The sequence below is a fragment of the Abramis brama genome, assembly GCF_963993115.1.
Source record: "Abramis brama genome assembly, chromosome: 1".
Lineage (NCBI taxonomy): Eukaryota > Metazoa > Chordata > Actinopteri > Cypriniformes > Leuciscidae > Abramis > Abramis brama.
This window is the reverse complement of record NC_139963.1, coordinates 40827056-40842800: the sequence shown is the minus strand read 5'-3', so window position 1 is coordinate 40842800 and position 15745 is coordinate 40827056. Positions and strand designations below refer to the sequence as shown.

Here is a 15745-nt window from a genome sequence, read left to right as displayed (position 1 = left end):
AAAGAAAGAAAGAAAGAAAGAAAGAAAGAAAGAAAGAAAGAAAGAAAGAAAGAAAGAAAGAAAGAAAGAAAGAAAGAAAGAAAGAAAGAAAAAAAGAATGAGAGGGCAGAGATGAGGTTAGAAATGAAAAGTCAGTAGGCCTATGTAGTTTCTTCATTCACTGTGATCTATACCGTACTGGATGGCCAATTTCACATGTATTTTGTGTATTTTCAAAATACAAAATACTGTATTTGTATTTAAATACATTAATTTTTTTCACACAGTATTTTGTATTTGTATTTTAAATACATTTCCATGTATTTATGCCCATCTCTGGACGTGGAGGCATAAAGTCCGATAAAGTCAAGGGAGAAGCCCATAGAGAAGACTTACAACTGTCAGACAGGTTGCTCACGTCACATCTACGTCGTCAAGCTCAGTTTGAGTCTGCGCAGTACACTCAGCCATCCGGAAGTGAGTGCTTCTAATTGACTTCACTTTTCTCTATTGAGATCTATGGGGTCGCTGTGTCCATTTCTTATACTGTCTATGCTGAAATAGCTGCCCAAGAGGCGTTTCAAAGATGGCCGCCGAGTGAAATGACTTGCGTCAAAGGGACTTTGGTCTGAACCAGCTTAAGAAAAGATCCCCAGAGCAGATGGAGTTGTAGACAACCAGGGTGTTTGTTTATCAGTCCTACAATTCATAGAGTGTGTTACATATATGGGATTGTCTTCATGAGGAATATATGCAATGCTAGTACACAATTACAATTGAAGTATCATAATGAGGTATCATACCATTATATTTTTCCTTTTGAAACAGACTATGCTGTTGTGTAGGTTTTGGGGGGGGGGGGGTATACTCTCTCAAACATCGATTTTGAAATATGTTGTAAAAAGAAAGCTATTTTTGTTCCACAGTTCCTGTAAAGCTGCGATATCAAAGAATCAATCACCACATCACAGCAACACCAACACTACACAAAAGGGTCTGGGACATTGCTTGCTGACTTGTCCAATTCATGAATCTAGCCCAAAGGAATACAACCAGAAGACATTGTTCAACTTTGGACAATGTCAGCGCAATGTGACTTTAAATCTGTCACACAAACATTCCCATAGGAACCTCTGATATGAATACAGGCTAAAGGTTATTTCGGTTAAAGCATTTTTAGGGAGGAACATAAGAGTATTGTTAACCCAAAACAATACCAAAAACATGTATGCATTAGAAATTGCATGTGTGATGAAACATCAACACTGAAAGCAGAACGCTCCTTTATCTGACACCTTCACAGCAGAACGCTCTTCATAGCAACCTCTAAACAGGAAGTAACACGTACAAATGCACACATGCATCATCAGTGTTAAACAGCATATAGTTTCCGGGATTATTCAGGGTTTTCTAAGTATTTAAGACTGTATAATTAACATTTTAGTAAGTACATTTTAAATAATTTTACTCATTACTTAAATGTATGATTACACTGTAACAAATTTATATTAAATATTTCAAAAACATAAATAAGCCACATTTATTGAGCCCATTTTTTATTTTTTTATACATCTATAAGCATTAATACGTCAGAAGAAAAGTTTATATATATATATATATATATATATATATATATATATATATATATATATATATATATATATAACCTTAAAGGTTTCTATCAGGCGCTTCATATAGGGGTTCACATCATGGGAATATTTTATGTATTTAGTTTTAATGAATTAATTTTGTTTTCATTAATTTTTTTATTTTGTTAAATTGTATGAATTAAAAAGCTGGTAAACATTTTTTATTACGAGAAATAAAATTAAATAACCAATTAAACGTAAGTATTATGACCAAACAACACCAAACTGACACCATGAAGCCTATTTTAATTTTATTGTTATATTAGCTGGCAACGTTTCCCCCGCCTCCCTCCCTCTCAGTGTCAGCAAGGGGCTGGACTGCACTCACAAAACTCTAACAGGCACTTCAGGCTTTTTCAACATTTAGAGTCAGCGAGAAAGACACAAGACCTCTTCTGGGAAGCAAGAATAAGAAAAGGAGGCATTCAATTAAAAAAGCCTCAAAACTTATGTTTTTTTCTAGATAGTGAGAGAAAAGTGAAAAGTCTAGCCCTGCATAGAAACAGAAGATAGTTGGTGAGGAGCCTGAAGAAAGACGACCTTTGAAGAGTCTCAAGAATTTTCTTGCATGGAATTGATCAGGATCAAATAATAAGCTGTTCTCGTTTATTTTTTAATTTGTAAGTCTCTTTCACTCTTCGACCATGAGGAACATGTATCTGCTGAGTCTGGGTGAGTCACACTTTTTCTTTTTAGGAATGAAGTTTCCACAGATCAATGTAGAGACAGATGTTTGTATGGAGCCACTGTGTGGTTTTGCTAACTCAAACGTTGCCCTGCCAACAACTGCGTAATTGCTGCTGTTTTAAAAATAGAGAAACAGCAAATGGCCATGAGAGGAAACTGCCACAGATAGGAAAAACTGATGTCACAATGGGGTAGTTTCTGTGTGAATCAGGGTCCGTGAGCCCTAGTTATCTGGAAAGCACCAGATGAATGTGAGTGATGAATAGAGAAGAGCAGAGGGTTCTGCTCTGGTTCTCATAGTCTTAAGACGTTCAAGTGTTTGGGAAACAACTGTGAAGTGAAATAAAAGAAGTATCAGAAGTAGGTCTGGTTATTAGTACATGATTTTGGGCAAGAGATTGTTGTGAAACAAGGACTGCTATATATGCAAACACTGTGATGAACCTTCAAAGACACTGAAATAGTAAATAAATAGAAGTAGTAAATTCAATATAAGGAGAAATGTCTTAAATGTTTGCGTACTACTTTCATGTTTAACAGGTTATATAATTTTTTCTATTGATAAAGTTTGTTTAGCTGATTAATTCATAAAATGTAATTTAAAAAAAAAACTAAACACAGAAAATTACCCCATAAAAGGTTATATGAAACGTCTGACAGAATCCTTTAAGGTTCTATATAGAACCTTTTCTTCTAAGAGAAATCTCATATACCTGTTGTCACATACATAACCTGTATGACTTTTTTTCTGTTGAACATAAAAGAATATATTTTGAAGAATGTTGGTAATCAAACTGTTTTCATAACCAATAAGTCATTCTTCAAAATATATTATTTTATGTTCAACAGAATTTGGACAAAAAAGCCCTCAGAGACGTTTCTCAAAATATCTTCCTTGTGTTCCACAGAAAAGAATAGTCATGTTTGGGTGACCTATCCCTTTAAAGCTTGGTGTTGCGTGGCTTTGATTTTGACAATGGGAAAATATTGGCGGAAACCGAATCAGGACAGGAAATCCAAGGTGTTTTAATCTGTCCTCACAGCTGAGAGGCCCAGGATGATGGGACGGCGGAATAAAAACAAAGAAAAACCACCCTAAAAAGGGGGGGAGGGGGGGAGGGGGGGGTGGCGGGGGTGTTACATTAAACTTTCTGTTACGCTGAAAAGAATAAGAACAAAATCATAAAACAATTGTTTGTCTGATGCTTGCACAATAATGAGCAAGACCACACCCTAGGTTATGGTGGAGTCACCACTGTGGGTTGTAAAAAGTCTTACACTACGTTTTAAGAGTCTTCTGGGTGACCCTGCCTGTGGTCAGAGCATGTGACAGTGTGTCGGTCTGAGTGCTGGTTGTTTAAGTTAAATCTGTTAGATACAGCATTGCACGGCGCCTCACCCAGAGCACTCATACTTCCTGAATCGCCATCATCCTAATGCAACTGTCATGAACAATGAGTGGAAATAGCATTAGATGAACAGAATTATTATTTTTTTAATACTTCTTCCAACTTTGTCTTCTCTGACTGTTTTTCCCAGTGAATTGCAATTTAGCCATTATGGTTGATACATAAAGGGCAATTTTGTGAATTATCTATATGATTAGACAGGCAAAGACATGACATAGTTTGAAATGCATGACTGTTAAATGCTCAGTGGCACCAATGTTTGCAAACAGTTCATTTACAGTGATGTCCAATATTCTGAGGCCACTACTGAAAATGCTTCTATTTTGTATTAAATACAAACGTTTTCATTACATAAGTACTTGAAGAGTAAAAAGTTGAATTGTAAATGAACATGAATATCAGAATGTCTTAGTATTGTGTTCTGTTTATTTGCAGGTTAATATATATATTTAAAAAAAAAAAATATCCATATATTCACCAAAAAATATACAGAGAGAGAGAGAGAGAGAGAGAGAGAGAGAGAGAGAGAGAGAGAGGGAGATTTTCAATGTGGTCTCAGACCTTTGGACCTCTGTATGTGCATCAAGCTACACATCAAAGACACTAAACATACAGTAACAGACCGTTTTTATTTGTGTTTATAGGTCTTCTATTGGCACTGACAGAGAACATCATGAGAACATCAACACTTGAATGTTTGAAAGGATTTAAAAAGAAAACTGGAAAGTGTGTAGGTATGGATAAAAGACTAACATGATATACAACTCTTTTCCAAGAGCTTTAAGCAATATCAGGGCTCAACATGATTTTACTTGGATTGTACGTGTACATTTATACTGGCCACAAAAAAAAAAAAAAAAAAAAATGATAATCAAGTTTTGTAGATATAGTTTTAAAATTATTTTTTAAAAATAGCTGTAATTAAAAAATAGCTACAAATTATATTGCAGATAGGACACATTTATGTACTGAATCTGCACTCATTAATAAACTGTAACCAAAAATAAAGAAAAAGTGCTGTGGTTATTCATACATTTTCTGTCATCCCTATAGAAGAAAATGAGTGTGAGTCTACTATTACACCACCCATTTGTGGAGAAGATGCAATATGCACCAATACAATTGGAAGTTACTACTGTCATTGTAGAGAAGGGTTCACACCAACTCACAATTTCACACAGGCGAATGGAGCTAAATGCCAAGGTAAAGAGAGCTTGATATGATGCATCTCATATGACCTCTGTGCAGCAGAAACAACATCTGAATCTCTGTTCTTCTCATTTCAGACATCAATGAATGTGCGAATGGAAGTGCTGTTTGTGGTCCTAATGCAAATTGTAGTAATTATGTAGGAGGTTATTCATGCACATGTGAAACTGGCTACGTTTCCAGCAATGGGAACAAGACGTTTATTGCAGGACAAGGAGTTCAGTGTATCGGTAAGAAACTATTTGAGCTATAGACATTTTGTGGCCAACTATTGTGCAACATTGTTTTTTGTCTAATATGAGAGTTTTCAGGTAACATGTTTTTGTTTATTTTCTGTCCCTAAATTACAGACAGAAATGAATGCGAGGATGATCCCAGTTTTTGTGGAATAAATGCAACATGTCATAACACCCCCGGTGCATCTTACTGCATCTGTGCTGAGGGCTTCAGACTGAAGTCAGGAGAAACTAACTTCACTGATCCAGATGAACCCTGCATGAGTAGGTCCTTTAAGACTGTAAAGTCCAAGTTTTGACACATTGAAACTATTTTTGAGAAATGTAAGATCCTTCTCCAACATGTTGTTTTCATGTTGTTAAAGGTGTATGTGACATTGATAAATCTATCTGTGGAGAAGGAATCTGCAAAAACAGCAAAGATGGCCATGAATGTGTGTGCAAGTCAGGATTCACCAACTATGGTCACAAACAAATGAAATGCACAGGTTAGTGTTCTCTGTTACGATCTGATCCTTTTGGTTCCGAAATATCTCTTAAATTTCATGCTTTCCAAACATTCATAGCACACAATTGATGCAAAATAGACAAACTAATTGGAAATATTGTGTCTAACATGTAAGTTAGTTTTTCTTCCTGATTTAACCCTAATTTAACTAGTTTTGTTGGTATGTATTGGGTTGATTCAGTGATATTAAATAATATTTTTGACTTTAATAAAGATTTTTTTGTTATGCAAACACACTAAATCTGCTGTTGGTCTGAATATCAGTTGTGATCACAGCTGCACTGTTTCTTCTGCAATGCTGTTTAATAGTTGTATGAATTTTTTTCAGAGCTTAAGTGTAACACATTTATAAGCGAGAGCAAAGCATCCCAGGTACAGCACAACTTGACTAGATTACTGATACAGAATATTACAGTCATTCGTTATCAACTAGAATGCTGATCTCTCTTTTTCTCTGTGTTGTCTGTGTAGGCATCTCCAAAGCTAAAAGAGCTTGTCTCTCTGATGACCAACAGATGTTTGGGACTGAGTGAGAATGAGTCTGTCAGGAAGGAGCATTTTACACAAGTGGATGGAGAAAAATTTCTGGAGGTGACACCTTGTAAAATACAATACTTATGTATACCCTTGTGAAAAAGAAGTGTGATTGTAAAAGAATGTGCGCGTGTAGTGTACTTCAAATCTTAAAAGTAGATCATATAATATTAATTAAATAAAAAGCCACTTAAGTGTACTTAAAGCAAATCCAATTTCATGACTGTTTCTTAACTTTTAAGTGCATTTTTGAAAGGTGCACTTTGTAATAATTAAAAAGTAAAAATTTTACTTCAAAGTAAAATAAATAACTTCTAAAAAATACTTTTAACTTCTTTTAACTTATAATAAATAAGTAAAAAAAATAACTTTAAATAAATAAATAACTTAAAAATACACTATAAATCATTTACATTTAGTATTGTTTTAACAATCTTTTGTCACGCTTAAAAAAATTACACTCATTTTGATGTGCGACTGCAAAGTATTTGAATATAAGTAGTCTGTTGTTCAGTATAACATTATTCATTTAATATATTTTAAATGTACTAAATTCTAAATATATTTATAAATATATGACACAAGTTTCAATCGAAAAAGTTTAATAAAAACTTTAAACAACATTAAAGTTAGTGCTATCAAATTGTTTAATCGTGATTAATAGCATCTAACAAAAGTTTGTGTTTGCAAATGTGTGTATATATATATATTATACACAGTATATATGTGTGTGTGTGTGTGTGTGTGTGTGTGTGTGTGTGTGTGTGTGTGTGTGTGTGTGTGTGTGTGTGTGTGTGTGTGTGTGTGTGTGTGTACTGTATACACACATATTTATACACATACATACTGTATATATACACATATATACTGTATATATATGTGTATATGTGACCCTGGATCACAAAACCAGTCACAAGTAGCACGGGTATATTTGTGACAATAGCCAACAATACATTGTATGGGTCGAAATTATCTATATTTCTTTTATATCAAAAATCATTAGGATATTAAGTAAAGATCATGTTCCATGAAGATATTTTGTAAATTTCCTACTGTAAATATATATAAAAAATATTTTTGTGAGTGAATGCAGCACAATCGCGAACATAAATGGACAACTTTATAGACGATTCTCTCAATGTTTCGATTTTTTGGCACCCTCATATTCCAGATTTTAAAATAATTGTATCTCGGCCAAATATTGTCCTTTCAAATCAATGGAAAGCTTATTTATTCAGCTTTCGGGTGATGTATAAATCTTAATTTCATAAAATTGACCCATGACTGGTTTTGTGGTCCAGGGTCACATATGTACATACACAGACACGCACACACACACACACACACACACACACACACACACACACACACACACACACACACATAATATGATATATATATGTAAATTTAATAATATATACACACATACTTAAACACAAACTTTTATGTTAGGTGCGATTAATCGCGATTAATCAATTTGACATCACTAATTAAAGTATATTTTAGTTTTTTCACAAATTCTTGTCAGTATATTTTAACAATATTCCAAAGACAACAGAAGTAATTATGAAATTATGTTTAAAGATGGACTAAAGTCTTACTTAAATGGGTCAAAATAGCACTCTAAATTTCAGCTAATTGCATCTAGCATAAACTTAAACTACATTTTCACTACTTAAGTGTCTGAAAACATTTAGTTCACACTGAAGTATAATCTTTTAAAGCATATTATTTCCATAATGAGTACTCTTTTAAATGTTTGCTAAGTATACTTCTTTTTCACATATGCTACAATCATGTGCTAAAGAGCCTTGCATACATTAAATAAAGTATCTCTGATTAAAACAGCTCAGCTCAAATATTATAAGTGCTTATACTCAAACCTCATCTTGATACACAAATCTGTCCCGTTTTACCCACACAGGCTTTTCTGAGGGCTTTAGATGCTCTGCTTAGTGATGGCTTCCAAGGTACTAACCATGAAGTGTCAGCACTGTTTAATATTGTGGAAAGCATGCTAAAACTGATAGGACCTCTGCTGTCAGAAGGCCAGACTAAGAGATCAGCCACTAAAACTGGTAAGAAACAGGTCTAAACTGAAGTATTACACTTCAGCAGCACACAACTTCAGTCTGTTCTTACATTATTAATGTGTTTTTTGTCCTTCAGAGGTGGAGCTGTTGGTAAAAAGAGGCAGTTCTCCACCTGAGGGTGATTTCAGTATATCCACCAACAGTACACAGTTTGCATCCCACTGGGAAACAGCAACAGGAAATCCATACCTCGGTATATATTCTTAATCACAATTAGAGAGTAATGTAATGTACTGTATATGACCATACGTTTTTTACACACACATTTTTACTGTCTTTGTGCATCAACCAGGCTTTACGACTGCAGCTCTCCTCAGCTACAAAGATCTGGGAAAAACACTCAACCACTATTTTAACCCTTTAGAGACAGAGAAAAAGCAGAGGTTCGAGATCAATTCAAAAGTATTAACCGCCACTGTCAGTAACACAGAGACTGCCAATCTGAAGAAATCAGTAACTCTCAAGTTTTCTCACTTGGAGGTATGGAACAGTTTGCTCTTAATGTACCACATACAATGTGTTCCACCAATGTGATGTATTGTTAATGCATATTTCTCTCCAGAGATCAAATGAGAATCATACCTGTGTGTTTTGGGATCCTGACCTGGAAGGGGGCGCATGGTCAAAAGAAGGCTGCACTACAGTGAGCTCCAGTGATGTCCAGACTGTCTGCTCCTGTAATCATCTCAGCAGCTTCGCTGTGCTGATGGCTCTCTATGATATTGGGGTTTGTACCCTTAACTATTGTTAGAATATCACACCTTGAGCTCATCACAGAAGTGAAACTTCTCAGCCAAAATGTCACCATCATTATCTGTAGCATGCACTAAAGATTTTGTTAAAAGATAAATACTATTTAAGAAGTGTGATACTATATTGTAGGCCTGCAATCTATAACAGAAGCATCAGATCTAAGGCTCCTACAGATTTGAAGTGTTGAGAAATGGGTCCAAGTGACTTTTTTTATTTAAAAAGTGTAAAAAGACAGTTATTTCGGAATTATTATAGAATTATGGGTAAGGGTCATAGGTCATATACTGAAGGATAGAAAAATATTAAAAAGGTAACTTTTTATCTCACAATTTTTACTTTTTTTTTTATTTTATTTTTTTATATATTTTGGAATTCTGACTTTTCTGAATTCTGAAGTAATTGCACAATATAAACTCATAATTTTCTGAGATGTAAAACTGAGAGAGGACAAAATCAGAATTGTACGGAGCCCCTAAAGGGACATAGTGATGAGGGAAAAAATATGAGATGGGAGGTAAAATTATATGTCAAGGCTTTCGTGTTCCCCAATGAAACACAAAAGTTTTGTGAGCAAAGTTTTTGCGAGCGAACGCAGAGTTTCTCGGAGGAATGCAAAACTTTTGTGAGAGAACGCAAAAAGCATTGAAAATTTGTTCCTCCCATCTCATATTTTTTCCATCACCATGTCCCTTTAGGGCAGGGGTGTCCAAACTCAGTCCTGGAGGGCCACTGTCCTGCAGAGTTTAGCTCCAACCCCAATTAAACACACCTGAACCAGATGGTTCAGGTGTGTTTAATTGGGGTTGGAGCTAAACTCTGCAGGACAGTGGCCCTCCAGGACTGAGTTTGGACACCCCTGCTTTAGGGGCTCCGTAGAATTGTGAGATGTAAACTCAGAATTCTGAGAAAAGTCCGAATTGTGAGATGTAAACTTGCAATTTCGAATTGACATATCTTGCAATTGTGAGAAAAAAGTCAGAATTGTTAGATAAAAAGTCACAATTACCTTTTTTATTTATTTATTTATTTTATTCCGTGGCAGAAACAAGCTTCCAAAGATCACACATTGATCGTAAGGTGAAATCTGTTTTACTGTCTCAACCAGAATGTATACGAGCTGAGTCTGATCACATGGGTGGGACTGCCACTGTCTCTGGTCTGCCTCCTCATCTGCATTGCCACATTTTACTTGGTGCGATCTATCCAGAGCACACGCAACACCATCCACCTGCACCTCTGCATCAGCCTCTTCATCGCCTACTTCGTGTTTCTTGTGGGCATCGCCCGCACTGAGAATGAGGTACGTAATCTTCGTGGTATGTGGCTTCATGAGTTCACAGTTCTGATCATAAACATGCTGTGTGTTCTCTTCCTCATGCTGTGGTTCAGGTGGGCTGCGCTGTTGTTGCGGGTGTTCTGCACTATTTCTTCCTGGCTTCGTTCTGCTGGATGTGTCTGGAAGGAGTGCAGCTCTTCCGTATGGTGGTGCTGGTCTTCAACACAACGCTGAGACCCATCTATATGATTGCCGCTGGTTATGGAGTTCCTGCTGTTATCGTTGCAATTTCAGCCTCAGCGCATTCAAGTGGATATGGCACTGATAGCTAGTGAGTTTTAGACAACTGACGTCTAATCAGAATTTTTTATTTTATTTTTTATATGTTATTAAGATGTTGTTAAGATGTAATTAAGATGTTATTAAGATGTTATTAAGATGTTTTCCCTTGTCTTTAGCTGTTGGCTCAATGTTGAAGATGGCTTCATCTGGAGCTTTTACGGGCCAGTTTGTGCCATAATTATTGTAAGTAGCTACTGTTGCACTTTCCACAAATAGATTAGAAAACAGGATCTGAAAGGCAATGACAGGAGTCACAATGACATTTTATTTAATTTATTTGAAAATAAAGATTAATAGACATAAAAAGAATATAAATAATTAAATAGGTAAATGGCTTTCCACAATGCCATTATTTGCAATGGGAAACAATCAATTTTATGCGCAAAATTTGGGACACAGCTGACACACTGTAAAAAATGGTAACCTGTAATCTACTTCAAGCATAAAAAAGTATTTATTGTTATAACTTAATGTATTTAAGTTGATTTAGTTATATTAAATAATATAGTTGACTTAAAACCAGTTATTTCCATTTAAACTTCTTATATGTGTATTGTTGATCAAATATACTGTATCGAGTTGTTCTCATAACAAAAGCCATGGGATTTGTACTTCAAATGTTTTATAAAGTAATAGGACATCAAAGTTTCTGCTATTACTGAAAAGTGACACATACCAGCAGTCAAAATTGACTGTCAAAGAAATTGAAAGGATGAAATAAATTGTTTAAACACAGTTTTTCCTGTTTGTTTCAGGTTAATGTATTCTTCTTCCTCATAACAATATGGAAGCTGGCAGAAAAATTTTCCTCCCTCAACCCAGACTTAAATAATCTACGCAAAATCAAGTGAGAGATGTTTTTAAACCCTGTATGTGCATTGCCGGTCAAAAGCTTGGAATAAAAATGTTTTTTAAAGTCTCTTATGCTCATCAAGGCATTTGTTTGATCAAAAATACAGTAAATATTGAAATATTATTATAATTTAAAATAAATGTTTTCTATGTGAATATATTATAAATTGTAATTTACTCCTGTGATGCAAAGCTGAATTAATATTGCATTAATAAATATGCTTTTAGTGAGCTTTCACATCTTTATCTCCACCTACAGGGCATTTACGGTCACTGCGATTGCTCAGCTGTGTGTCCTCGGCATCATGTGGGTGTTTGGCTGTTTTCAGTTTAATAAGGACACTCTGGCAATGTCATACATCTTCACTATACTAAGCAGCCTCCAGGGGGTGCTAATGTTCATCATGCATTGCTGGCTGTCAAAACAAGTGAGTCCTGTTTCTCCACCTACAGAGATACACAGATTAGCAACAAATATGGAATGATGGAATCATGGCTTTCTCAATAAATATAAAGCCTGAGACAGTTAATAATAAACAATAAACTCTGACATGGGATAATGAATAATGAATTGAACATAAAAATGAACATTAGAATGAATTGCAATTTAGTTCCATCACAGCCATCTGTGATCTGATATGTGATAAATGTATTTTTAATTTCCCCACAGGTGAGAGAAGAGTATGCTAAATTCCTGTCATGTATCTGTGCACCACAGAAGAGGAAATATTCAGAGTTCGGCTCAAACCAAACAAGCAAATCGCAGGTAATCGCACTCGCTCTCAGTTAGGGTCCGTTTAGCTCTTGCTACGCGGAAATGCAGTCAGAGGTTGAGCTGCATATCCGTTGTTGGATTTATGTCACATTGTGGAGTTTGCAAATGCCACAGCAGTACTAACGTGTGCACATTAACATTTTGATTACATTAAAAGTGTTTACTTGTTGCTTTGACATCCTCATGTATCAGGGCATGAGTTGAAGTGTCCTCATTCCATAAATTGCAAGGACATAAGAGATCACATGCTAATTGCTCGTTCAGATAGAAAACATTAGCTTCTCAAGGGAGGCGATGATCACTGAAGCATTTTAATCATTCTGAGCTGTGTGTTTTCCTGTAATAACTAGTTGTGATTGTGAATGTAAATGAGCTTGAGCTTGACGACATATCTGATTTTCTGCACTCTTTTACAGGCCTCCAGGAGTGCTCAGCACACTGGTGAATCCCAGATTTAAGAGGCCATGTCATCGACTTTATTATTCATTTGCAAGTTGAAGTGCCAAATTATCGCTCTACATCTGCTTTCTATGGAAATCACATCCTATTTTCTATGGATCTCACGTCACATGTCATGCTAAGTCAACTATTGGCGGGCGATATACCGGTAGACACAATTAACTGGTAGAAGTTTGTCAACCACTAGAGATTTTAGACTACCGTCTCTATCGCGGTTATGTTCACGTGACATTGCCGTTCTGTACAGTCTGCAAAGCTTATCGTCTGCATGCGTTTTTAAGCATTAAAACAAAACAAGTGTTTTCAACAGTTCAAGCATTATAAGCAGCGGAAGAGGACTCGATTTGTTATATCTGCACGCTGTCTGAGAGACACACACGGAACGCGTACACATAAAGCCGCTGCTCATACAGTTCTGAACTTAGTGCCTTTTAGCGCCTTACTGAGCTTGAACAGTCAAATACATACACTTATAAGTCAAAATGCCCGTCTTTGCGAGTATCCTAATAAACACAGTCATTTATGACTTAAGTTATCAGAATATTAGATCAGTCTGTTCGCTCTTAAAGGGATACTTCAGGATTTAGCATTAAGCTTTGTATTAGTAGAAAACCTGTAGTATTTTCGAATTACCGTGCTTTCTACCTCATATCCCCCTGAGACCAGAGATTTATGTATTTTTTGTCTGGAAAAAATCCTCCGATGACGGATGATTTTTTGGCCAGAGGCTAAAGACTACAGACAGTAGTAGGCTAGGGGCTGTCCCGCATGTTTTCAACCCACCCATAGAGGGTGGGATCTCACTCACAGAATGTACACATAGTGTCAGCCATCTTTTTTTGGAAGCTAAGCTAGCAGGCTCTTGTTCTGTGGAGAAAGCTGAGTAGTAGGGGTTACCATCCTCTTTTTCCCGGACATGTCCAGGCGTCGAGATCGACCAAAATGTCTGGGATTCGGCTTTTGCTTTCTGCAGTCGCCATTCATTGTTACATGCACACCTTTTGTTTCAATCTAACTGAATTCATTCCGATTGGTGAATCTGAATGTAGTGTTTACATGAACGCTAAACAAGTGATCGGTTGATGTGCGTTTTAACATTGCTAAGAAAATTCCCGCTCCTCCGTGAGAGATACGAGACCGGTGCGTCTCTGCAGTCTTTGACTGCAGCGCGTCCTGCTCATCGGTAATCACGCCACCGACCTCTCATCGTTCTCCCACGGCCCTCAGTCTTGTCCTGCTCGCCACAGTAAACATAATGAATGGTGACTGTAGAATGCAAAAGCTGAATCCCGGACATTTTGGGCGATCTCAAAATCCCGGGCAGACTCGTCAGTCGTCACGGAGACTCACTAGTAGCCTAGCCTTGTTGTTTTAAACTGCGCTCTCTTACCGGTAGGCGTGGCTTTTGTTAGTGGCCTCCTAGGGCAGCGAAGCAAGTGCATTCTGGGAGTTGTTGTCTTTCATCCACATGAGCCAAAAATACATTTTCTGGCTTTTCTCAGTCTAGAAAGCTCCAAATTCAAAAATAATTTTACATTTCTTCTACATAAATGACCCATTTTAAATGCACATTCATCTTTCCAAAAGTGAAGTATCCCTTTAAAGTGACAGCAGCCTAATAAACCTGCTTTGTTCTATAGTAGTTTTATAATAATATATAATAACTATAATGCTATTTTATCATTGACTGTTTACTTGTCTTTTTTTATGTGATTGTGTGATTTATTTTTTTAATTGTTGATGAGATGTATGAAATTTCAATTACATTTTGTAATAAAAATAATTTTATAATAACTAATTTTTATATCATAAAAACTTTATTTAAAGCAAGCTATATTGTGATATATATAGTTATTGTGAAATAAAATTATTCATGTCATGATAAGACTTTGGTCATATCGCGCACCCCTATTGTCAACAGACCATCGACTTTAGCATTCATTTGCAAGATGAAGTGCCACATATTTCTATATCTGCTTTCTATGGAAATGATAATGTATTTTTGTGATTCTTCATTTAAGGAAACTTTTCTTTCCCTTAGGGTCATTTTTTAAAATTATGCCTTTAAAGATTGTCATCATTATGTTGTCTCTGATTATTTCTTTTGCACAAGTTCTCAAAAAGTAGGCTACTTTTACCAGAATTTAACTTCTATTTATTTAAGTTAAAACAAGAACATTCAACATATTACCATTCAAAAGTTTGAGGTCGGTTTATTTCTTTTTTCGCCAAAGCTGAATTTATTTTTTAAAAATACAATGAAAAGTGTAAAATTGTTAAATAGTTTCACAATTTTAAATAACTGTATTCTATTGGAATATATTTTAAAATGTAATTTATTCCCGTGATGGCAAAGTGGACATGATCATTCAGAAATCATTCTTATATACTGATTTGCTGCTCGAGTATTTTTTTTAAATTATTATTATCAGTGTTGAAAACAGTTTTGTTGCTTAATATTTTTGTTTTTTGGGATTCTTTGGTGAAAACAACATTCAAAAGAACAGCATGTATTTGAAATAGAACCTTTTGTAACATTATAAATGTCTTTACTGTCACTTTTGATCAGTTTAATGTGTCCTTTCTGACTCCAAACATTTAAACGGTAGAGTAAAAAATTTTCCAACGTATTTTTAATTTTATTTATGTATCATTTCTTTTGTCTGCTTGTACCATATCATGACACATTATGTTTAATAAATTATTCTTATAATTGGCTCATGATATTTGTTGTGAAGGTTTAGTTATAGAGATGTTGAGTGTTACATTTTGCACTTGAATCTTATTTTTCTGCACTTTGTCTTACCTGTCTACCAGTATTGTTACATAGCTGCCTATCTAGGGTTGGGAGCAAAAGCCAAAAGAAAAAATAGTAAAATAAAATAACCAGAGAGAAATAGGATGATCATCAACAACACAACTAAAGTAACTTTTAGTCACAAATGATAATAACAGTCATAAGAATAATAAATAACAATAATATT

General features: G+C 35.3%; 1 protein-coding gene across 1 annotated transcript; it reads left to right on the top strand.

Moving 5' to 3' along the window:
- The first annotated feature begins 1977 nt into the window (after window positions 1-1977).
- adgre5a (adhesion G protein-coupled receptor E5a) lies at window positions 1978-15485 on the top strand. The gene is made up of 19 exons (XM_084088175.1): window positions 1978-2300; window positions 4369-4458; window positions 4778-4927; window positions 5011-5163; window positions 5284-5433; window positions 5535-5657; window positions 6006-6049; window positions 6149-6268; window positions 8136-8289; window positions 8381-8497; window positions 8597-8784; window positions 8867-9031; window positions 10163-10357; window positions 10447-10664; window positions 10792-10858; window positions 11431-11522; window positions 11787-11955; window positions 12198-12293; window positions 12719-15485. Exons 1-19 carry the CDS (start codon window positions 2273-2275, stop codon window positions 12758-12760), a joined length of 2361 nt encoding a protein of 786 aa, XP_083944301.1. The 5' UTR covers window positions 1978-2272; the 3' UTR covers window positions 12761-15485.
- The last annotated feature ends 260 nt before the right edge of the window (window positions 15486-15745 follow it).

Coding starts and splice junctions, on each gene's coding strand:
- adgre5a (XM_084088175.1), top strand. CDS start 2,273: ATGAGGAACATGTATCTGCTGAGTCTGG. Junction 10,665..10,791: donor GGATATGGCACTGATAGCTA/GTGAGTTTTAGA, acceptor CCTTGTCTTTAG/CTGTTGGCTCAATGTTGAAG. Junction 11,956..12,197: donor ATTGCTGGCTGTCAAAACAA/GTGAGTCCTGTT, acceptor ATTTCCCCACAG/GTGAGAGAAGAGTATGCTAA.